The sequence below is a fragment of the Cheilinus undulatus genome, linkage group 17 (assembly GCF_018320785.1).
Source record: "Cheilinus undulatus linkage group 17, ASM1832078v1, whole genome shotgun sequence".
NCBI classification, from domain to species: domain Eukaryota; kingdom Metazoa; phylum Chordata; class Actinopteri; order Labriformes; family Labridae; genus Cheilinus; species Cheilinus undulatus.
The window spans coordinates 35,446,027-35,469,806 of record NC_054881.1 but is presented as its reverse complement, the minus strand read 5'-3'; the positions used below and the strand labels follow the sequence as shown (position 1 = coordinate 35,469,806).

Here is a 23,780-nt window from a genome sequence, read left to right as displayed (position 1 = left end):
CATGCATTTCAGTAATGCATATCATTAAAAAAAGTTTATGAATTTGTCCAAAGATATCAAATAGCAAAAGTGCTACTGTCTTTGTTCCTCTGTGCATTCTCTCTACTTTTGGCATGCTGGGTCAGCAGGGCGATGTCAGTCATGACCCTTAATCAGTGCCGCTAGCATTAGCAGCACTAGCTCTCAATGTGGGTAATTTATCGTACAGCTTACATTGTTTTCTCATTGCTTTATTGTAAGCTAAGAGATTTCCAGCTGCAGCAACTGTTCTAAACTTAATTTTCAGCCATTTTCCAAGACATTTCTTGAGGATTCAGGCTATTCTGCATTTTCTTTCATCTAGAAGATGAAGACTACTACAAAAAGTATGTAATCCTTTGATGTTTTACCATATAATTGTTTAATGAATCAATAATGGACAATATAAATTTGCTTTTTTTGTAAAAATAAAAACATTGCAAAACATCCATTTAATTCAAAGTGCAAATGGCATTCCTGGCTACTATTACACCATAAAGACAAAAGAACACTGCAAGCAACTCAGAGAAAAGATTAGTCAAAAGAGTAAGCTAGGGGAAGGATACAAATAAATTTTCATGTAGAGCTTGCCAAAAGGCACAGTGGAGACCCTGTGGTCAAGTAGAAGAAACATTTTTGGTCTGATGAGACCAAAATTGAGCTTTTTGTCCAACAGACGAGACACTATGTTTAGCAGACAGCAAACACTGCACATCACCACAAACACACCATCCCCACTGTGGAGCACAGTGGTGGCAGCATCATGCTGTCGGGATGCTTCTCAGCAGCTAGCTCTAATAGGCTGGTAAAGGTAGGTGTAAAATGAATGCAGCAAAATAGAGGAAAATCCTGGAGGACATTCTTATCCAGTCTGCAGGGGAAAAGATTTATTACAGAAAGGATTTAGAGACAACAAGGTGAAAGTTCTGGAGAGGCTGAGTCAAAGCCCAGACCTCAATCCAATAGAGAATTTGTGGCTGGACTTGAAAAGGGCTGTTCATGTATGATCCCTGCAACCTGACAGAGTTTGAGCAGTTTTGCAAAGCAGAATGTACATTGCAGTGTCAGGATGTGCAAGTCTGATGAGATCTATCCACACAGACTCAGTGCTGTGGTTGCAGCCAAAGGTGCCTCTACTAAATACTGACCTGAAGGAGCTGAATATTTATGTGGTCATTAATTTTACATGTCATATTTTTATTTCATTGACATCAGTTTGAAGAAATCTGCATTCACTTTGACATGAAAGATTTTTTGTATATTTTTTTTTCAATTTATAAAATCAATAAAAGGGTCAAACATCCCTGTGGTGAGTAGATTTTATAGGTTAAAATGTAACTGACGACTAAAATGCATAGTAGCCCAATATCAACATCAGTTCCGCTGTCTTCTGCGGTGTGTGACACCACAGGAGTCACATGTCCTAGAGTGCATGTAAACATACCTGATGATATAGAATGTCATTTGCATAAAAGCACTAAACAGATATCATCAACAATTCTATTTCACTGAGTTTTCTGTGATAAAGTGTGGATTTCTGCTTTCTTGAGATCTTCTTGTGAGCTTGATAACAATGCTGTTTATTAGTAAAATAAAATCAACTGATGCATGCTGTCTTTTGTAATGATAAATATATTTTAGTTTCGGTTCCACTGGTTGTGGCTCCACCGAGCAGTTAATTAGTTTGAAATGTATCTGTCTAATCAAAGATCAGTAATCGAATACCTGTGCTGTAATTTTGTGAGGAGGAGGGTGAGGACGGGTCTCCGGGAGGATAGAGTTTCTTCATACTTGTATTACATACCTGCACGCACACTCATGGGCACACATACACTCTTCCTTAAACACATCTGTTCAACACTCGGGCGAAGCGCAGAATGAGCGTTTGCTGCCTGGGCTCCATCAATGTTTAAGCAGCCTCATGCTTCCTGAGCCAGGTAGCTCATTACAGCCTCATTACCTACAATACGAAGACACTGGCCCGGCAGGAAGCAACAGGGTCACACTCCTCCTCTGTAGACTCTGTGTCCCCAGCTGTGGCTCCAAGTCTGCTCTACGCCAGAATCAGGGACTGATGCACACCTGATCAACAGAGGAGACAGGGTTTAAAGCAGATCATATGTGCTGACCTAAAGAGGTTCCATGATGGGGGGACTCGTCAGAAACTGAGCCTCCATCGCAGGTCATGTCTGTCTGACTTTAGACCAGAGGACTGAAGTGGCAACTATTTTGGATTCATCACACAAGTCTGATTCCACCATGACGCACCAAGCTTTGGAAGTAAAGGAGGTAACTGCATGAACATGGCATTTGTGTCCTGGCTGTGGCTGTATTATTGTATTTTTTCGTCTTTTTTGGGGGGGTGATTTAAACATCTTTCAGCTACTCTTTGCTTCTCTTCTGGCCAAATCATAATCCAGACATGGATTCTCTTTGACTTTGTCACATAATGGGATAGCTTTAAAGTGACTTTATTGTGCTTTAATGACTCTGAGTTTGAAGATAACAAAGAAATACTTAAAAGAATGTATGCAGCCTTTAAACCTGGGTAGCAGTGAACCACTTGAAGTTTAACTTAAGTTTGAAGAAAAAGTATTGACTAGTAGAGTTGCCAACTTTTTTGGTGCCAAATAAGGTATACTATATTCGGTTTGAGCTCAGTGCCACAGCGGCGTGAATGAAAGATAGTCTCTACTCTGAAAATTATACCACAAACATGTGTCTGACAACAGTTTAAGATATATATATATATATATTACAGACATTGAATAAAACCACTAAAAATGATGTACATTCTACCATTTAAATACTATTATTAACTTTGGATCCTCTGTAGGCCTAAGTCCCTTACTGACCTCTGACAGTCCCTGGACACCACTTTGAACCGCTTAAATAAATCTTAAAATATACAAATAGATAAACCACAGCTATGACCCTTATAATAATAAAATAAATCAAATTGAGATATAACTCACCAAGTTCACTTTTTCATGGATATTTCTTGTTGTTCCGGCGTAAATTCGTCCCTATCACACACCAGAGTGAAGCCCTTACATGTGCTCCTCAAACACCTTAAGTGGCACTTGACTAATGTGATGGACTACTTGCTGTGCTAGATTATCTGGTCCAGGATCAGTAAAGTGCTGTCTAGTGATTGCAGGGAGAAACATCAATATATGGGGCAAGGTGAGTCCCGTTCGGGACACACAAATATGGATCAAAATACAGGACGTCCTGCCTAATATGGGACAGTTGGCAACCCTAGACTTGCCTGTAAACAAAGTTCACTGCATAGCTGCTAAATATGTTCCTCTTTAGTTTGAACACACCAAATTGATACAAAAAAGTTGGCAATTAGCTTTTGAACAAGTTGTGGGTCTCAGCACCAGCTGTTTCCATCTGGGGTTTGAAAACAAGAAAAATTAGTTAAAAAGAAAGTTACCTTCTAGCCTGTGAACATGGTTGAGCATTTAGCTGCTAAATTTTTCCCTATGAGTTTGAAGACACCAACAACAACAAAAAAGTGATAACTGAAAGTTATCTGCTAGCCTATGAACGTGGTTGCTTATTTTACCACTAAATGTTCCCGAGCAGACTTTGAAGACAACGACAAAACAAGTGATAAAAGAAAGTTAGCAGCTAGCCTGTGAATATGGTTGCTTATTTTACCACTAAATGTTCCCGAGCAGAGTTTGAAGACAACGACAAAACAAGTGATAAAAGAAAGTTAGCTGTTAGCCTGTCAACATGGTCGCACATTTAGCTGCTAAATGTTTCCCTGCAGTTTAAACACAACAACAAAGTAAGAAATGAACGTTAGCAGCTAGCCTGTGAACATGAGCATTTAGTCACTAAATGTTTCACTGAAGAGTTTGAAGACAACAACAAAAAAGTGATAAAAGAAAGTTAGCGGCTAGCCTGTAAACATGGTTGAGCATTTAGCAGCTAAATGTTTAACTCTGAATTTGAATGTTTTTTTTTATAACTATGTTAGCAACTAGCCAATGAAACTAATGAATATTTAGCCCCCATTATATTTTAATATTTTAAGACTGCAAAAAAATAATAAATAAGGCAAGAGAATAGCTGTGAACAAGGTTGAGCATTAAGCTAATAAATGTTTCTACTGTTTAAGAAAATGTCATGCTAAGAAGCAAGTTAGTGACTAGCTTGTAAAAATGGTTGAACATTTAGGACACAAATCCAACAATATGGAGTTTTAACACAAAAGACAAGTTCTTCAAAGAAATTTAGCAACTTACCTGTAAACATGGTTGACTATTCAGCTGCTAAATATTTCCCCCTCTTTAAAACAGCAAAGTCAGGACTGTGAGGAAAGTTAGCAACTAGTCTGTTAACTTGATTGAGCATTTAGCTGCTACATATTTTTCACTGCAGTTCAAAGACAATGCAGATGTACTTTAAAGAAAGGTAATGACAGGATATTAGACAGCTATATTACCACTTGGATGTTGAAGATAATGAAAAGAAACCACACAGGATGTGACCAATCTGTCTGTGAGTACTTACAACAATGAATTTCCAAGTATGTGAAAGCTGTGCATTTGCCTCCTTTTTAGGTTAAAAAAAATGTAAAAATAATTGGATTTATAATTGGATTTTACAAAGAAGCAAACTGTTATTTGGGGTTCAAAATGAACACATCTTCAGTTCCACACACGATGCAAAAATTTAGCCAAACAATAGCACACATTGCTGTATTGTAGTGTGAAACTTTAGCGACAGAGGGGGTACTGTACTCCAATGGTGTGTTGGTGGCCTGCGATAGTCAGGTTTCTAGACACCTGCAGCCCCCTAAATGTGTGTTGCCCAGGGCGATGTGTGGTGTCAGTCAATGGCCCGCGAGGAGTGCTATCTCTTTCAGGAACCTAACTGCCACTTTGTGGCTGCGTAACAGGATCCTGCACCATACTGGATAGACAGGGACAATGGAGCGCCCTCTCAGGTGATGGCTGCAGATCAGATAGACTTTCTGGTTCTGCTGACATCAAAGTTTGATGTTTATGGTAATTTGTCTGTTTGTATTCTTTGAGTTATTTTACATACTGGACAAACTGTGTTTACATCAAAGACTTTGTTTTCTTTTTACATCAATGTTATCTTCAGACAACAGAAATGTCAAGAAAAGCCTCCACCACTTAACCACAAATCTATCCCACAGTCTATCCATAGGACAAGGGTTTGATGAGGTTATGTTACAGTTTTTTCCTTGTTATGAGACAGAAAGTGAAATGTCAATATGATGCCTATTTGGGAAATGCAAGTAAGATAATCATCAAAAGCACTGCTAAATAATGATATATAGGTGTCTTAAAAAAATCCTAATAAGTAATACATTAAAGAAAGCCAGACGAGATTGTTTATAAAAAAAATACAAAGACATCCCACCCCTTTTGTGTTTATGGGACGTATTCAAAAAAAGAGATAAGGGGTACCATTTTGACAGCAGCTTACAGAAAAAGCCTTGCTGTCCATGAAAACATTCTAATGCAGCTAATGTAGCTAAGGCTAAAGCTAACGTAAGCAACGAGGCATGTATCTGAAAAATATACATCTTTTACAGTTTTGAAAATCTTATCAATCTTTTTTCACATAAAATAGCTTACATAGCCATCCAAAGGTCTTCACACAAGACAACAAAATACAATAAAGGGGGAAAAAAACACATTGGAAACTTAAAATAAAAAGTTAGCTACATTAGCGATGTGGCTACAGCACCTACATAACTAACATAGCATCATTGCCATTAGCTATGTTTGCTGAATTGCTTAAGCTAATAGTAACATAGCTATTTGTAGTAGCGCTATGTAGCTCATTGGCTTGTTTAGCTAAAGCTAATAAAGCTAAAGGGAACTGTTGTTCGCGTAACCACTTAAGGTACTAAAGGCACACAACCAACAAAAACTTTAGAGAAAACTGAAGAGTCAGCAGTCAAAAATGTCGTTTTAGGTAGGCTATTTTATTTCTGGGTCAAGTGGTCAAAGACAATGATTGGTCTCATACAGGCCTCTTCAGTGTTGTGAAACAAAAAGTGGAAGAATAGGCTACCGTATATACAGGAATGATGTTACGAGATAGTCTGTCAGCAGACCATTTATCTCTAATGGCACTCTCACAGACTATCCATCTGAGATGCTGTCTCTTTCAGAACAGAAATACATGCTAAAATTTGGATTAAACTTCAATGTAGTACAAGGGCGAGGGTCAAGGTAAGGGTAAGGATACCAAAAATTAAACCTGACCTGCTAAACCTGATTACAACCTGTTTAATAAAGCCATCTAAACAGTCTGTTCACAGGAAAAATGCTTGTCCTCCATGAAAATAGAGCTTCTGTAGCTTCATTAGCTGTTTAAGCTATGAAGATAATCAAAGTATGTAGCTAACATAGCTATGTAGCTGAAGCTAAGCTCAGAAAGTGGCTACAAAAGCTATCTACACTATCTATGTAGAAAAGTTAGCTTTAGCAACATTTGCTAAATCTCGTATTGCTAAAGCTCACATTGCTTAAGCTAACTTAGCTATAGAGAACGGAGCTACTTAGCATATGTAGTTTGTGTAGCTGCTATGTAAGCTACGTAGACATGTTAGCTACATAGCCACATTAGCTTTATGTTTGCTAAAGCTCACATTGCCAAAGCTACCTTTGCTACATTTGCTTATATAGTAATGTTATTTATATAGCTAGCCTAGCCGTGTTAACCATTTTTTGATAAGTAGGAGTACAGTGTAGAAAATAAATTAATTTTAAAAAATCATCATATCATTTGTGAGAAAGAATAAACACAACCAGGCAATGCTGGGTGAGGTCAGGCAACCACACAAACTTATCCACAGACAACATCCTCCCCAGGCCGTACACGAATACATTTAGACTCAGATTTGCTTCCTTTGCTGCACACTCGCTACATTATTGATGGTTTCCTATTGAAGGAAGTAGACGGTGTAATCTATCAGTGTTTCCTGCTGTCCTTTCCCCTCCAATAAAACCAGATGTTCAGTCCAGAAAAGTTGCAGAGACAAGCACACATCAGGCACCTTCAGGGGAGGTAACTATCTGCACTTTTCCCACTTTTTCCCTCGATTTGAATGATTTCAGATGATGAATTTGACATTTTGCTTTAAACGCCAGCTGGGTCAGTAGAGCAGCAGCTTGTTTTCCTGTGAGTGTCGGTTACTCTGATGTGGTGACAGACGAGTCAACTTGGCAGTGATGAGAGCCGGGCTGCTGAAGCACACTACGGCAAGGCAACGTAATTAAAGTGCAATGATTATTTTACCTGGCGCTTCTTCAGCTGTAGCAGCAGAGCATATCCTGCGATTATACGTATTATAATGGCTTCATTCAATCCCTTAATTAAAACCCAGCCTTGGTTATCGTTTGATCTAGTATTGAATAAGGATTTTTGAAGCGTCTAGTGTAGGTGGGGACTTTTTTGTTTGTTTCCCTCACTGTGATTAAGACTGATTGCTCTTTTACAAAACACAGAAGCAGATTAGATAGCAGAGGCTGGATTTAGATTTATCTTGAGCATTGAGGATGCAGCCAAGGCCACTTATGACTCTGACTGAAGGTCGTAGATTTGGGCAGGATGTGAGTCCCACACAGGGGAATATATATCCTCCAGGACTGTCGATATGTGGGTGTATGTTTTTCAAGTGGTGGCATCCTCAGCCAGACAGAGGAGTTTTAGGAAACAGGACACAAACCGTCTTTTTCATCATTGTGGTGATGTGTTTCTGTAACAGAGCCTTGAGGAACGCTGTAACAAGATCCTGAGGAACATGGAGGCCTCTCTGACAGCCCGGGATCGCGTGGGCATCCAGGATTTTGTTCTCCTTGACCCCCACACGAGCGAGAGTGCCTTCCTGGACAATCTGAGGAAACGCTTCCATGAGAATCTCATCTATGTGAGTCTTCCTGTGTGGCATAATATTTAACAACCTAGCTCCAGTGAAACTTCACGGCCTCAACATTTGACCCAAAAAGGTCCTGATGCTGCCATGACTTCTGCTGAATGTGGCTCCTGTGCTGCTGAAACAGCAGCTCACATGCTTTTCATTTGCAGAGTGAGCAATCTTAAGGTCACAGAGGTCCATAAGGTCGAGAAAAACGATTATCCAAACTGACTGCTCTTGATAAGGGGAATGAAGTTACATATCAGCACAGTTAAACATAGACCAGTCTTTGCTGGTGGCATTCATTTTGATTTTATATAATGTCATGAATCATCACATGCGAAAGAGTTGTAAATCCTGATTTCCTATCTTTGTCTCTGCAGACCTACATCGGGACTCTGCTGGTGTCGGTCAACCCATATAAAGAGTTAGACATCTACAGCAAGAAGCAGATGGACACCTACATGGGGGTCAATTTCTTTGAGCTCCCACCTCACATGTAAGAAGTTTTATTTGCTTATTTGTTTTTTTTATTTTTGTTCTTGTCTGGTACACATCTTTACTGTAGGCAGGTAGAAATTTTCAAGGTTTGCAATTCATACACTGCCTATAAAAAGTATTCAACCCTTTGGATATTTTACCCTCTTATTGATTTTATTAATCAATCATGATCAATATAATTTGTTCTTTGTGGCCAAAAAAGAGAAAAAAAATTCTTTGATGTCAAAGTGAAAGCAGATTTCAATAAAGTAATTTGAAGTAAATAAAAATATGTAATTTAAAATAAGTGATTGCATAAATATTCACCCTCTTCAAGTCAGTACTTAGTAGATGCACCTTTGTCTGCAACCACAGCACTGAGTCTCTGTGGATAGGTCTCAATCAGGCTTGCACATCTGGGCACTGCAATCTTACTCCATTCTTCCAACAGTGCTCTGTCAGGTTGCACAGGGATCAGATGTGAACAGCCCTTTTCAAGTCCATCCAGTCTCTGTTGGATTGAGGTCTGGGCTTTGACTCGGCTACTCCAGAACATTCACCTCATTGTCTTGAAAGCTGTAGTTATCTTGCAGAACACCGGGATTTTCTTATATTTGGCCACATTCATTTACCCTCTACCTTTACAAGCCTTCCAGGACCAGCTGCCAAGAAGCATCCCTACAGCATGATGCTGCCACCACTGTGCTTCACAGTGGGGATGGTGCGTTTGTGGTGATGTGCAGATAACGCCTTGTCTGATGGCCAAAAAGCTCCATTTTGGTCTCATCAGACCAATGACCTTTCTTACTTGACCATGGAGTCTCCAACATGCCATCAAATGTTAGCAAGCAGGCTAGCGCTCCCTTACATTACTAATTGCATACATTAATATGATCCTGAGACCCTGTATGCACATATGAGGACAGTGCATCATGGCTTTCCCATAACGTAATAATAAGTTTTGCTGTCAGAATTATTGACATAATTGTTCATATTGTCCACTGAAGTTTAGGTAATTTGCTGGAAATGATTGAAGAATTTGCTTGGAAGTTTTCATGGAAATGTTGGGGATGTATTTGTGGATTTGGCATAGTTTTATTGGAAGTTTTGGGTGTATGTGCTTCAGTTCTTATTTGGTATTTTCAAGGTAAATCTGGAAATTTGTTTGAAGATTTTCAGACATTTTCATACAAGTTTATGAAATGCATTTTAAACTTTTTTCTTTCTAAAAATTGTCACGATAATTTCAGGGGATTTGTTTTGAAGTTTGGGGGAATTTGTGCCCTTTTTTTGGAATTTTAGGGAATGTATTTGTACATTTTGTAGAATTATTTTGAAAGACATATTTTTGGGGCTTTTCATGCCTTTAATTTATAGAGGAGGAGAGTGGATAGAGTCAGAAGAGAGGATAAAAGAGTGGAGGAGTGACATGCGGGGAAGTAGCTACTGGCTGTACTTGAACCTGGGCCATCCACATACATAGGGCACTGAACCACTAGGCCATCTTGGAATTTGATATGGAATTTAAGGGGTAATTTGCTCTAACATGTTGGGGAATTTGCTTAAAATTTTTAAGGAATTTACTTTGAATTTTTTGGAGTCTTTTCGTTATAATGATTAAGCTTTGTGATAAAGTTTTACTGAAATAATTGGGGGATATTTGAAGAAATTTTGGGGGACTTTTGGGGAATATTTTCAAAATATATTGCATAATTTTTGCATGATATTTAAGATGTTTTTTTCTAATTTAAAGCAGTATTTTTAAATTTTGGCAAGGGAAATATCCATTAAATTCTGGTGACACTTGGCCCTTTACATGTCCTTTTGGTCCACCATGAATTTATACAGAAAACTGACTCCCTTGTCCCCCTCCCAGCCTTTCTGACTGACTGAGGACCCCCAACAACAGACTAACTGGCTGACACAGCCAAAACATCAGGTCAAAAACCCAGTGCTGTATTTTCTGCAGAAACAAGACCTTCAGGAGATATGTGGACATCTTTTTTTGGGTCAAAAATTATTCCTGCTCAAAGAAAAGGTTCAGGTTTTAAACTTATCAGGCCCTACTAATCCAAAATCAGCAGGAGACACAAGACAAAAGCTGAGGTCTCAGGAGGATATTCATAAACTTATGGAGGGAGGGGCTTATTAAGTGGGTTTTCAGGGACCCAGACAGTTCTCTGGGCATGTTGCATGTCTCAGTAGGCTTTGGTTTATACGAGTAAAACCCACCATGCTGACACCAGTGAACAAGCAGAGCTTTGTTTGCACTGATGACTGATGATAGACAAGCTCCAACAATAATCTTGAAGTTTTTAAAACGGCTCACTTTGACATACAGTATGACCTTCCTTTCAGATATGCTCTGGCAGACAATGTCTTCCGCACAATGCAGTCTGAGTTCAACAACCACTTCATCTTGATCTCAGGGGAGAGTGGAGCCGGCAAGACCGAGGCCTCCAAGAAAATCCTGCAGTTCTACGCCGTCAGCTGTCCAAGTACCAAACTCCTGAACAACGTCCGGGACAGACTCCTCCTGTCCAACCCGGTGCTTGAGGTCAGAGATGTGGATGCTTCTGCTGTCTCCGACTCTTTTTAAGTAGAAAAAGCTACATCCATTTACATTTTTTATCTTCCAGGCTTTCGGAAATGCCAAAACCCTAAAGAATGACAACTCGAGCCGCTTTGGGAAATACATGGACATCCAGTTCGACCATCAGGTAGAGTAAACAAACTTTATTCAATAAAATGAGCATGAACTTACATTTTTAAGGATTACCTCTCTCCTAAAGGGTGGTGCAGTAGGCGGGCACATCCTGAGCTATCTTCTGGAGAAGTCCCGTGTGGTGCACCAGAACCACGGGGAGAGAAACTTCCACATCTTCTATCAGCTGGTGGAGGGAGGGGAGGAGGATCTACTGCGCTGGCTCGGCTTAGAGAGGAACTGCAAGAACTACAGTTATTTAGTGCAGGTCTGCAGAGCGGAACTCAAATAAACATTCATTTCTATTATATATTTATTTGACTTTTAATTAATTTTGCTCCTGTAGGGTGACTGCGCCAAAGTAAGCTCCATCAATGATAAGAGTGACTGGAAGATGGTGCGCAAAGCCCTCTCTGTCATAGAGTTCAGTGAGTGTGATGTTGAGGTGAGGCTGTAAATCTGTAAAGACTGGAATTAAAGCTCTTTTAGGCCAATTTTGATGTTATTTGGCAATGCTTTTGTGTGTTAACAGAACCTGTTTGGAATAATTGCCAGTGTGCTCCATCTGGGTAACATCAAATTTGCAGCGGATGGTCGAGGGTATGCTACTCTGAGCAACAACCAGGAGATGCACTGGGTGTCCAAGGTAAGTCTAAATTATCTGCTGATTATTCTAACCTCTTACCTGTCTCTGTTTTTGTCTTTCCCCTTAACAAAACTCCTGTGGATTTCATGGAAGCCACATTTCCCAAAAAACTGTCTAAAGGAATGTTTTCCCACCAACCTTCAAGGAAATTTACCATGAGCACTTCTCATCTGTACCTATTGTCATGAAGTTACAAATGTTGACTTCTGCTTTCCTTGGTAGGATCTTAAAGTTTCTTTTAAATTGCCCCATGCAGGGCCTGAGTAAGCCTCATTTCAGCCCCAGAGATTCACGGCTCAGAATGACCTATGTTCTGTTTGTATCCATCCCCTGACTTTACTTTTCAATAACATTTTCTCAAGGTGGCTTGGAGTGTTCTTTTGTCTCCATGGTGTAATGTAGCAATGGAAGTTTTTTGTATTCATGAATGAAAGGGTAAAAATCCAAGCTACTGTACCTTTCTGATGGTGTTTTTGATGGTGTTGTGTTTTTTCTTGCTTTTGCTGCAGTTGTTGGGGATTCCTGCTCAGGTGCTACAACAGGGCTTAACCCACAGGAAGATTGAAGCCAAATCAGAGGAGGTCACTAGTCTTTCTTCTTTAATTTAACATCAAAATTGCTCTGAAATTGGTTGTTTTTAATCATTATCATTCTTACATTACAGGTGTTCAGTCCTTTCTCTGTGGACCATGCAGTTTATGCCAGGGATGCTATCGCCAAAGCCATCTATGGTCGTACTTTCAACTGGCTGGTCAACAAGATCAATGAATCTTTAGCAAACAAGGTGAGATGACCGCTGCTCTGCACCATTATAAGTGAAGGAGTTTAATCAAAGAGTTTTGACAACACAAAACCTATAATTTCCAGTTAAATATTATAATATTAGATATTATTTATTTCTATCTGATCTGTAGGATTCATCCAGGAAAACAGTGATCGGTTTGCTGGACATCTATGGTTTCGAGGTTTTCAACGTGAACAGGTGTGATCATTCATACATGAGCTGATTCATCAGCATGAAAACTCTGAAATCAAGATCCTAACAGTGCCAATTATTAATTTTAGCTTTGAGCAGTTTTGCATCAACTACTGCAACGAGAAGCTGCAGCAGCTTTTCATTGAGCTGACCCTCAAGTCAGAGCAGGAGGAGTACGAGATGGAAGGGATCGAGGTAACGACTGAGAGTGAGAATTAATGCTCAAAATATAATACAGTACCTTTGGCTAATCAGCTTTCATTCACATTACCCTTAATCATAAATACCCCTCTGAGGAGTCAATAAATAAGAATATTTGGCACTAGTGGTATGATAACTGTGTCACAACCCCTCATAATGATGCTTTAACTCTGAACTGGTCGCTCCACAGTGGGAACCAGTGCCATACTTCAACAATAAAATAATCTGTGATCTTGTGGAGGAGAAACACAGAGGAATCATCTCTTTGTTGGTAAAGAGAACATCTACGAGCGTAAACCGTCTAACAAACCAAGCAGAGCTGAATTATTGATTGTCTTCCTCTGGCACAGGATGAAGAATGTTTACGTCCTGGAGAAGCCACAGACCTCACCCTCCTTGAGAAGATGGAGGAAAAAATTGGCGGTCACCCTCATTTTGTAACGTGAGCTTTACACTTTTGCTCGACACTAATGAACACTTCATTTACTCAATTGATGGTACACAAGCCAGCAACTGATGAATGTCATAACACACACACTCTTACACTATCCATACTGCAGGCACAAGCTTGCAGACCAAAAGACAAGGAAAACGCTAGAGAGGGGAGACTTCCGCCTCTTGCACTACGCTGGAGAAGTCACGTACTGTGTCATCGGTAAGAGATGAGATTTATCTATGAGGAGGGAATGTCTTTTTTTGTCATTTATGCCATTAAATAAGCCAGAGCTACAGTAGCTAGAGCGCTGTGTAACGTTTATAGAAAGTACAGGAGAGTGAATAAAGTCACATAACAAATTGAACTGTAATATAAAGTTTGTCTTCTTCCCCACAATCTCAATCCATAATATGATTAAATAATCCAGAAGTTTCTAAAAGTTTTGTTCAGTTTAGTGTTGGAAAGTGTGACATCAAATTTGTACCAACAGCATATTGGCTAATACTAAACCACCACCTTACCCATGGTAGACAAGTGTTGTAAAAGCGCTCAATTTAAAATGCAGAAAAAAAGTTAAAAAAGAAAGAATGAACAAGGGAAACTTGCTGCCATAGCCTAGCTTGACATCCTTGTAGCTTACAAAACAAGGTGGAAAAAGTACCTGACTATTGTACTTGTGTAAAAGTACTGCTGTATAAGTTTACTCAAGTATTTAATCTGAAGTAGCTACTAGGAACAACAACATAACTGATCTCTATCTTGTTTGTTCAGGTAAAGTCTAACTCATTGGATAACTTCACTCATGGTGCAAATGTGTCTTACATAAAAAACAACAATCCACCAGAAACATGACCAAAAGAACCCCAGCAGGGATCAATGTACTACAGGAAAAGTCCTAACACAACTAAACACATATGAATACATCTGAACACTCTGCCCAAGGGCATGATGGGAAACATATTCTCCAAGATTTGAAATCACCTTGGAGAGAGCTTCAATCAGTTCAGCCGTTACAGCAGTGTTTCCCGGTAATCAATCGTGACCCAACCACTTTGTTTTCCATTGAAGGCTGGTGACCTCACCCTTTCTGTATTACAAGGCAGGGAGAAGCTGCTTTACCCCCCATCACAATTCCTGTTTTCAAATGCTCAACCCCTAGAGCCCTCAGTAGTTGTCTGATGCATTTCTTTTTATTAGCTTAGCATCAATAACCATGATTTTAGTAATCTTTTGCCATCCACTGGCTGGTATGGCCTTGTTTTGTATTTGATTATGATAGAAAGGGTGAGTATTATAGGGTAGAGCCCCCCAAGTGTGGCTATAATCTGTTTCCCCTCTTTTAATTTCAGGTTTCTTGGACAAAAACAATGATCTCTTGTATCGAAATGGGAAGGAGGTAATTTCATTTTTATTGTATGAATATTGTAATACCTAAAGGAGGTTGGTTTGTTCATTAGCCTCTGCTATTAATGAACAAAAAGAAGAAACTTAAAGGAAAAACTCTTCCATTATTTCAGGTAAATACTGTAATCTGAATCGTTCTTCTGTTCTCTGTTAGGTCATGCGCCAGTCTAAGAACGCTATAATCAAACACTGTTTCCCTTCTACTGAACCAGACAGCAAGAAGAGGCCTGAAACTGTGAGAAATAATACAGATGATACTTAGTGACCCTTTGATTTCATCATTAATATTAACAAAACTTCACTACTTTGATACCTGCTATTGTCCTGTGCTTCATCAGGTGGTGACTCAGTTTAAGAACAGCCTGGTAGGCTTGACTGAGATCTTGATGTCTAAAGAGCCGTGGTACGTCCGCTGCATCAAACCAAATGAAGCTAAACAGCCAGGTAATACCTTGAAGATAGTCCACTAACATTGTTTATTGTTTTAGCCAGCACATGTAGGTTGGACCAGCCAGTTTTTAACAACTGAATTAAATCTCAATGAATCTTCACAGGTCGCTTTAATGACGTGTTGATCAGACATCAGGTGAAGTACCTGGGGCTGATGGAGCACCTGAGAGTCAGACGTGCTGGGTTTGCTTACCGCCGCAAATATGAAATATTTCTCCAGAGGTAACTTTGTTTCTAAAATCCACATGCCTTTTATGTTTATCACGGTGAAAACCAAAGTTAATACAAAACGCAGTTTTTAAATGATGATTTCAGTTATAAAGGGGAAAATAGCCATCCACACCTACCTGGCACTATGAGATAAAGGGGTAGTTTTTAAAGATTTATTTTTGGTCCTTTATTAGGTAGTGAAGGACAGTGGATAGACTCTGAAACAGGGAAGAGAGTGGGGAGAGACATGCGGCAAAGGGCCACAGGCTGGTTCAAACCCATGCCGCCCGCATACGTGGTTGCGCACCTCAAACCACTCCATCCCAGAAAAGTTGAATTGAGTTCAATTTCACCATCTCCAAACAGGCCTTGTTACTTCCAGACTTGACAAATCCAGAAATACCTTAAATAGAGCCTGTCTGTGAAGTGAAGTAGACTAAAAGATCTCAAAAAACCAACACACCATGCCTCCATCTAAAGAAATTGAAGAACAGATCAGAAACAAAGTCACTGACATCCATCAGTCTGGGAAGGGTTAAAAAGCCATTTCTAAGGCTTTGGGACTCCAGCAAACTACAACGAGAGCCATTATCCACAAAAATAGAAAACTTGGAACAATGTTAAACCTTTCCAGGAGTGGCCAGCAACCAAAATTACTCAAAGAGTGCATCAATGAGAAGGTCACGAAAGAATCCAGAACAACATCTAAAGGCGTGCAGGCCTTGCTCGAGTCAGGTGAGCCCAGTGTTCATGATTCAACGATAAGAAAGAGACTTGGCAAAAATATCATCCATGGAAGAGTTCAAAGGCCAAAACCACTGCTGACCAAAAAGAACACCAAGGCTTATATCGTACTTGTCAAAAACATTTGGCCATAGTTTTTTCACCTTTAATAATGTAGCTATGCAGCTAACCCTGCAATGTAGCAAACTTAGCTAAAGCTAGGCTCACAAAGCAGCTATGCAAGATAGGTATCTATTTAGCTAAGTTAGCTTTAGCTATGTTTGTAGAGCTCACATTGCTCAAGCTAACTTAGTTAGCACACTTTATTAGCTAGCATGCCTGTTAGCTAAGCTAAGTGCACAAAATAGCCATGTAAGCTACACAGATATGCAAACTACATAGCTACATTCCCTTTGGCTTTGTTTTCTACAACTCATGTTTTACTAGGGCTAACTTAGCTACGTTGACTTATGTAGTTATGTTTATTATGTAGGTAGCTTAGTAGTTAGCTTTAGTTGAAGCTAATGAAGCTACATCAAGATTGTGTTTGTAAACTACTTCTAAAGATGTCTATACATAATCTTATCCCAGATTAGACCTCTGACAGCAGGTTTAACAGTATTGTAAGTCTTTAGTAGGCTAGTTTCCCAGGCAATTTTAAAATAGAGCAGATTTAGGCTGTGCTCCTTATAAAAACTAACACTTTCTGGCTAAAGACTACCAGCTAACTTTCATGGTTTGTGCTTTGTAGTGGTGGTGACTCTTCACTCTTACTGTCAGCAGCAAACTGGATGAGGAGCAGCAGCTGCAGTAGAGAAACTTTATTCTAATATTGATTTTGTGCAAAAGAAAAGAAATCAGGATGGGGCAGTCCTTATACGTACACGGCACTGTTTAATAAAAATGTGTGCATGATGTTCTTCTGTGCTCAGGTACAAGCCTCTATGTCCTGACACCTGGCCAAAATGGAAAGGTACGGCAGCAGAGGGTGTGCTGTGTCTGATCAAACACCTTGGCTACCAACCTGATGAGTACAAGATGGGCAGGTATGCAGAGAATAACATGTTTATTGGTTCTGGCTGACCTGGGACACATAGCAAAAACTATTTTTGTTTGTCTCTGTCTGGTAAGGACGAAAATCTTCATCCGGCACCCAAGAACTCTGTTTGCAACTGAGGATGCATTTCAGGTCTGCAAGCACAAGCTAGGTAAGATATTAAACTATGAATCTAGCTTTATTTCTACTTTTAGCACCATAACACTCCTTTAACTTAAACTTTGATGCAGCAACAAGGATTCAGGCCAAGTACAAAGGCTACAGGGTGAAAGGAGACTTTCTGAAGCAGAGAGAGGCTGGTGAGTGTTGTCACAGATTTTGACTAGAAGTTGGAAAAAATGCCTAATATCAAATAATAATTAATTTAACTTAGCCACAAAGATCGAGAACTGCTGGAGAGGTCTGATGGCCAGAAAGGAGCGTGAGAGGAGGGCGTGGGCTGTCAAGGTCATCAAGAAGTAAGTGAACGGACCAAATCAAAAATGAGAATGAACAGACAGCATAATGAGCTCCTACATGTCTGTTGGTCTGTCCCAGGTTCATTAAAGGTTTCATGACCAGAAATCAGCCTGCCTGCACTGATAACAGTGAGTACCTGGCGTACGTGAGGCAGAACTACCTCACACGGCTGAAAGAAAACCTCCCAAAAACAGTCCTGGAGAAAGACTGCTGGCCCACACCTCCACCTATAATGCAGGAGGTGGGTGATACATTATTAGGGTGATGGTGATGAGTTATAAGAGTTATAAGTTATAAGACACAACATGAAACATGTCTTTTATATTTTAAGGCCTCCCAGCTTTTAAAGAAGCTCTACATTCGCCACATGGTGAGGAAGTACGTCAGAGGAATCAATGCACAGAAGAAAGCACAGGTAAAGTCCACTCGCTTTAACACAGGGATGCTCTCTTTGGGACAAAATCATTCCACTAAACTGCACATTTCCTTTTTTCCAGCTTCTGATGAAAGAACAGACGAGCTCCATGTTCAAAGGAAAGAAGGAAAACTACCCCTTCAGTGTGTGCAGACCGTTTGTGGACACCAGGATAGGTAAGAAGACAACGTTACTCTCTTTGAAGTTGGTACAGTATCTGGTACAACATACTTCAACACTATCGGTGCATTTCCACAAAACGGTCCAGTCTGGTTTGGTACTGTTTGTATTTGCTTGTATTTCTGATCTGCACATTCAGAATAATTTTGGTTGATTTTAAAGCATTTTGAAGGCACCCAAAAGGAAAGATTTTCAATCAGTGACACATATGAGGTTTTCCATTGGTATTTTTGTGGATTTTGAATGTGGATGGTAGTTGCTTGTCATCAAAGAAGTCCACAATTAATACTGATGTTCACAACAAACTCATTTAAAAATATTTACATATGATGGAGAACCATGAAAACAGTGCTCTGAATGCTCTCTTATTGTACTAAAGGTTCAGAGGACATCAGCATCAAAGTGCTCCAGATGATCCGGCACGAGCACATCAAGGTAAACTAAATTAAAGTTCTAAGCATATTCCGGGTTTTGTTAGTCCACTTTGACCATGTTTGTGCGTCCCTTCTACAGTACAGCGTTCCTGTGGTGAAGTACGACAGGAACGGGTTCAGGCCTCGTCTACGGCAGCTCATCTTCACTCAGGAGGCGGCTTACCTGGTCGAGGAGACCAAGATCAAGCAGCGGATCGATTACAGCTCCCTGAAAGGTCACAAGTGAGACAGTTAGATACATGCATGAGTCTAACTTTGACTTTAGTTTAAAGCAGATTTTCTTTTTTTCATAGGTATCTCTGTCAGCAACCTAAGTGACAACTTCCTGATCTTTCATGTCACATTTGATGACATCAAGCAGAAGGTATGAAGACTTTTATTGTGACTAATTTTCTGACTATAAGATTTACAAAGTCCTACCAACACCACATCAAATCTCAATCTGGACAAGGGTATAATTTAAAGACCCCAAACCAGTAGATTATTAAACTTATAGGATGTTTACATACCAACCAGAAACAGTTGGGGAACTATACCTACTTTATTTTTGTTTTATTAGACCTTTCCTTTATTTATATGATTATTTTTGATAGATATGAAAGGGTCTAGAGTTAATTTGGATAGTTCTCTATGATATTAAAAGCAAATAAGACCATCAGTACAAACACTTAAAATTTTTATAGTTATTTTGATGTCTGAAACAGCAGGGGGGGTTAGGTGTCAGGCTAGATGAAACAACTTTTTTTTTTTTTTACATTTTTCAAGGGACACGCTTGATTGTTGGATAATTGAAGAAAGTTTAGCTTAAAGGGATATTTCAGGGTTTTTTAAAATGTAATTTATAGTAGTGGCATTAGCCACTCCAGTAAATTCAGTGACCATTGCCCGCTCAAACAGAATGTTCTAGGAGATGCTAGGCTTTACTAGCCTTGCAAAGCAGATGGATACACCCGTTTCCTTGTTTTTCGCTGGTGAATACATCTTGCAAAGCTCCCATCTGAACTGTTTGGGCCCGCTTAGAAAGTGACAGGACCAATCAGTGTTGGGGGCAGTACTTTCCTGCGCAGCAGGGTCATAACGTAAACAAGCAGCAGCAAGAGCTGGTGCAGTTATGGAGGAAGAGATTAGCATGGATGCTTCTAAAGCGCCAGTTTTAAAAGAACTTTATGACATTTCTTCGTTAAAAGAAGAACAAAGAACAGCAGTGAGTTGTTTTCTTTTCAAAATGACAAAAGTCGAGTACTTACATGTCTATAGTTGATAGTGGCTACATCACGTGTTTTGTTGCTCTGATTGGCCCGTGGAGATGTGACAGAGAGAACGTTCACCCAATCATACTCCAAGTTTTTTCAAATCCTCTGCCTTTTCTCAAACATTTCCTATTGAAGCTTTCCCAGATGGATGTGTGAAACAAATCCATCTGGCATATCAGGTTAAGGCTTTACAGTGTAGCAGATGGGTATAGTTTCTCTATGTAATATAGCGACTTTAAGGCAAAAACTGGCAAAGACGCAATGGCTCAATTGTACACTTAATCAAAAATTTTGTAAGCGTTTAATTTTTCACTCAGAAAGCCTCTGTGTTTAGCACTATTTTGTGATGCGAGCTTCGGCTACCAGCCACATTCTCCCCTGCCTCAGTGTATCTGAACAGCTGTTTGGGTCTGCAGGCTTTTGCAGAGGAAACAAGAAGTAAATAAGATAAAACAACAATCAAATGAGTAATTTTGACTTGAGTGGTGATGACGTACCCTTAAATGTGGATACGAGGTGATACTTCAGCAATAAGCCAGTGCACACATAAGAACTTCTACAGATGGAGACCCAGGGTAAAGAAAGAGAGGAGAGAGACTTCAGTGGAGACTGGTTAGCAGGAGGTATCTTGACTTAAAGCCTATAAACAGAAAACAAATTCACCCCCTGGATGTTTTACCTTTGATTGGTTTTAAAAAATCAGTCATGTTTTTTCGGATAGGGCATGAACAGCCCTTTTCAAGTCCAGTTACAAATTCTCGATTGGACTGAGGTCTGGGCTTTGATTCTGCCACCCCTGAACATTCACCTTGTTGTCACCTTGAGAACCATTTCTGTGTGGCTTACACTGTATGCTTCAGGTCATTGTCTTGCTGGAAAATAAATCTTCTCCTAAGCCTTAATTTGCGTAGCAGACTGACTAAGATTGTCCTACCAGATTTTCCTGTATTTGGCTGCATTTGGTTCCAGAGAAGCATCCCCACAGCATGACGCTGCCACCACCATGTTTTGCAGTGGTGATGGTGTGTCTGTGATGATGTGCACCAATCATAGTATCTCATCTGATGGCCATGAGATGAGATCGTTGATTTAAGATCCTAGGGGTCATAAGTACCACACAGCAGCCTTCTAAATATCATCTCATCACACATGTGAAGGACTCACACCCTTTGTTTGTGTGTATAGGGAGATCTGGTGCTGCAGTGTGAGTACCTGTTTGAGGCCCTGACTAAGCTCAGTGTTATTGCCAACAAGCAGAACTGCATTAAGGTGGTCCAGGGCAGGTAAATCAATCTTAAATTTATGGATAAATCCCAGTGATATTTAAATGCTGGCTGGGTAGGACTTAATGTCTAATGTGTTTAAACTGAAGCGTGCGGTTCGACATCCAGCCTGGCAGGGAGGGGTTTGTGGACTTCAAGAGTGGTCAGGAGTCCATGGTTTACAGAGCGAAGAACGGCCATCTGATGGTGGTAAGACTGGTGTCAAATAAAATATCAAGTCATTACAAGAAGTTGCCTTAAAGTGACTGAGCTCTTTACCTCTTCCTTTAGGAGTCTACTCGATCGAAGTCCAGGTGATGCTGTTGGTGATTTGTGCTGCAGGTTCTAGTAACAGCCGTCTGTGTTCCGTCCTGCCTCATGGTTGTTGCCAATTTGTTTTACATTACCCTTTTTTATGCAGCTTGATGGCAAAATTATCGAACCATACACAAGCACTGCCAACATATGAGCTGTAGAGAGCAGACAACAAGCCCACAGAGGAGAATCGCCAGAATCAGTCTGCTGGTCTCTGATTGGTCAGAGACACATAAAAATGAAGCACCCTCCTTATCAGTAGAAGCACTTGTAGTCTCATTTTTGTATTAGACCCGATTGATGTTAAAAATAGAAAAGATGAAAGAATTACATCCTGTTTGTGTGGCTAGTGAAGGTAACTGTTGTACCTGACTCATGTTGTACTGGCACATTAAAACATTTCTAACCAGACTGAATGAAGTGTCTGTGCTTTTGTTTGGATTTTTCTGAGTTTAGAGCAAAGTAAGGAAGCAGCTCCTCTCACTGGTGTGACCCGGCAGGACAGGTCTTTCAGTATGGATGCTGGAACAGCTGCTGGAAGTGAAGTTATCCTTTCTGACTGGTGGAAACGTCAAGCACTGCTTTACTTTACAACGTACCGTGGTCAGAGTCCTATGTTGATTTGTTAACAGGAGAAGAATGGAGACTCTGTGCTTCACTCAGCTGTAGTAGCTTATTCTGCAGCACACTCTGCTGGATATCCCATAAACCTGCATGAACAGAGGATGGTCTCAACCCAGGATCAGGATACAAATAAACACATAGTAGCAAGTGCATGAATATCATGTAAGAGTTATTTTTTCCCCTGTGACTTACTGCAGAAAGTTAAACTTCTATATGTTCTAGATTCAACTCTAAAACTCTGGACCATTACTCAGTGGTTCAAAGTCCTGTTTTCAGATTAAAGTAACTATAGTATTTTATTTGGAAATCAAGGTCCCAGAGTCTGGAGGAAAATAAGAGAGGCACAGAATCCAAGGTGCTTAAAGGTCACATATTATGCAAAAATCACTTTTCCAGGCTTTTTTTCCCCTCAAATACCAGAAAAATTTGCTTCCACCCTCTCTTTCTCCACCTTTCAGAAAATGTGTGCTGAAACAAGCCATTTTCAGATTTCCTCCTCATTATGTCATGTGGGGAGTTAGCCCCACCCCCAGGTTTGGTTGGCCTTCCCTGCTTGGAAGAACTTTGCGTTCAAAGTCCTGAACTTTGGATAAAAGTCCCAAGTAACATCAGGAGTGCCACATCCATTTCCTGAGAGGGTGTGGTCAGGGGCGGAGTCAGACAGCTCTGTAACATTTAAACCCATACCCATAGAGTTTTTTTCAGCAACAAACTTCACAGGCATGTTTTGGGGACCTCTGTGAACAAAACAAACTTGTATTAAAAGGGTAAAATATGTCCCCTTTAAAGTCCAGTTTTTCAGTGTCCACAGTCAGTGATGGTTTAGGGTGTCATGTCATTTGCTGCTGTTGGTCCACTGTACTATATCAAGTCCAGAGTCAACGCTGTCAGCCATCTACCAGGAGATTTGAGAGACCTTCATGCTTCCATCTGCTGAGAAGCTTTATTGATTTCCTTTTCCAGCAGGACTTGGCACCTGTCCACAGTGAAGCCAAAACTAGACTATGGTGTAACTGTTTGATTAGCCTGCCCACTGGTCTGACCTGAACCCTGTAGAGAATCTCTGAGGAAGATGAGAGACACCAGACTCAACAAAATAGACGAGCTGATGGGTCCTAGTACTTATGTCAGTGTGATATTTCAGGGGGGTTTTTTTCTCATAAATTTGCACCAAAAAAAAAAAAAAAATCTAAAAATCAGTTTTCTTTTTGTCATGATGGGTACTGAATGTAGATTAATGGGAATAAACATGTTTTATTCACTCTAGCATTAGGCTGTAACATTGCAAAATTGAAATAGGTGAAGGGGGCTGAATACTTTCAGAAATACGTCTATGTGAGCTATTTTTTATTAAATATTTTGCTGTTTAAGACAAAATGTCCTCACTACAATCAATAAGACTAATTTAACAGACCCATGATCTTCCTTTATCTTATCTAAGTAGTAGGTAAGTAGATCTATAAAAGACATAATAACCAGTAAAGTGAGAGATAACAAAGCTAGCCTCGTGAGTGTAATTACACCCAAAACTGAAATGTCATCACGCTGACCTCTGGTTGATCATTAAACCCGGGTTTGGCAGGGATTGAAGGGCCAAGGTTTAAATGCTGCATAT

At 39.9% G+C, this 23,780-nt stretch overlaps 1 protein-coding gene across 2 annotated transcripts; it reads left to right on the top strand.

The window, feature by feature from the left end:
* Positions 1–7,060: 7,060 nt before the first annotated feature.
* Positions 7,061–21,942, top strand: myo1hb (myosin IHb). Of its 2 annotated transcripts, none has more exons than XM_041810700.1 (32): positions 7,061–7,086; positions 7,787–7,948; positions 8,320–8,435; positions 10,775–10,973; positions 11,056–11,136; positions 11,209–11,388; positions 11,467–11,481; positions 11,653–11,766; positions 12,276–12,347; positions 12,431–12,550; positions 12,681–12,748; positions 12,832–12,937; positions 13,134–13,214; positions 13,294–13,385; positions 13,504–13,598; positions 14,729–14,775; positions 14,938–15,018; positions 15,122–15,227; positions 15,338–15,455; positions 17,099–17,212; positions 17,298–17,374; positions 17,454–17,522; positions 17,597–17,681; positions 17,761–17,923; positions 18,014–18,097; positions 18,180–18,273; positions 18,657–18,712; positions 18,791–18,926; positions 19,005–19,075; positions 21,150–21,247; positions 21,337–21,436; positions 21,518–21,942. In XM_041810700.1, exons 2-32 carry the CDS (start codon positions 7,823–7,825, stop codon positions 21,542–21,544), a joined length of 2,991 nt encoding a protein of 996 aa, XP_041666634.1. In that variant the 5' UTR covers positions 7,061–7,086; positions 7,787–7,822; the 3' UTR covers positions 21,545–21,942. The 2 variants fall into 2 exon arrangements, with proteins under 2 accessions (XP_041666634.1, XP_041666633.1); XM_041810699.1 differs by having other exon boundaries at positions 11,467–11,565.
* The last annotated feature ends 1,838 nt before the right edge of the window (positions 21,943–23,780 follow it).

Bases quoted from the DNA above. Each gene is read 5' to 3' on its own strand.
- myo1hb (XM_041810699.1), top strand. From the start codon at position 7,823: ATGGAGGCCTCTCTGACAGCCCGGGATCGCGTGGGCATCCAGGATTTT. The intron at 11,566-11,652 runs GTGAGGCTGTAA...GTGTGTTAACAG, and splicing joins TCAGTGAGTGTGATGTTGAG to AACCTGTTTGGAATAATTGC. The intron at 12,348-12,430 runs GTCACTAGTCTT...CTTACATTACAG, and splicing joins TTGAAGCCAAATCAGAGGAG to GTGTTCAGTCCTTTCTCTGT.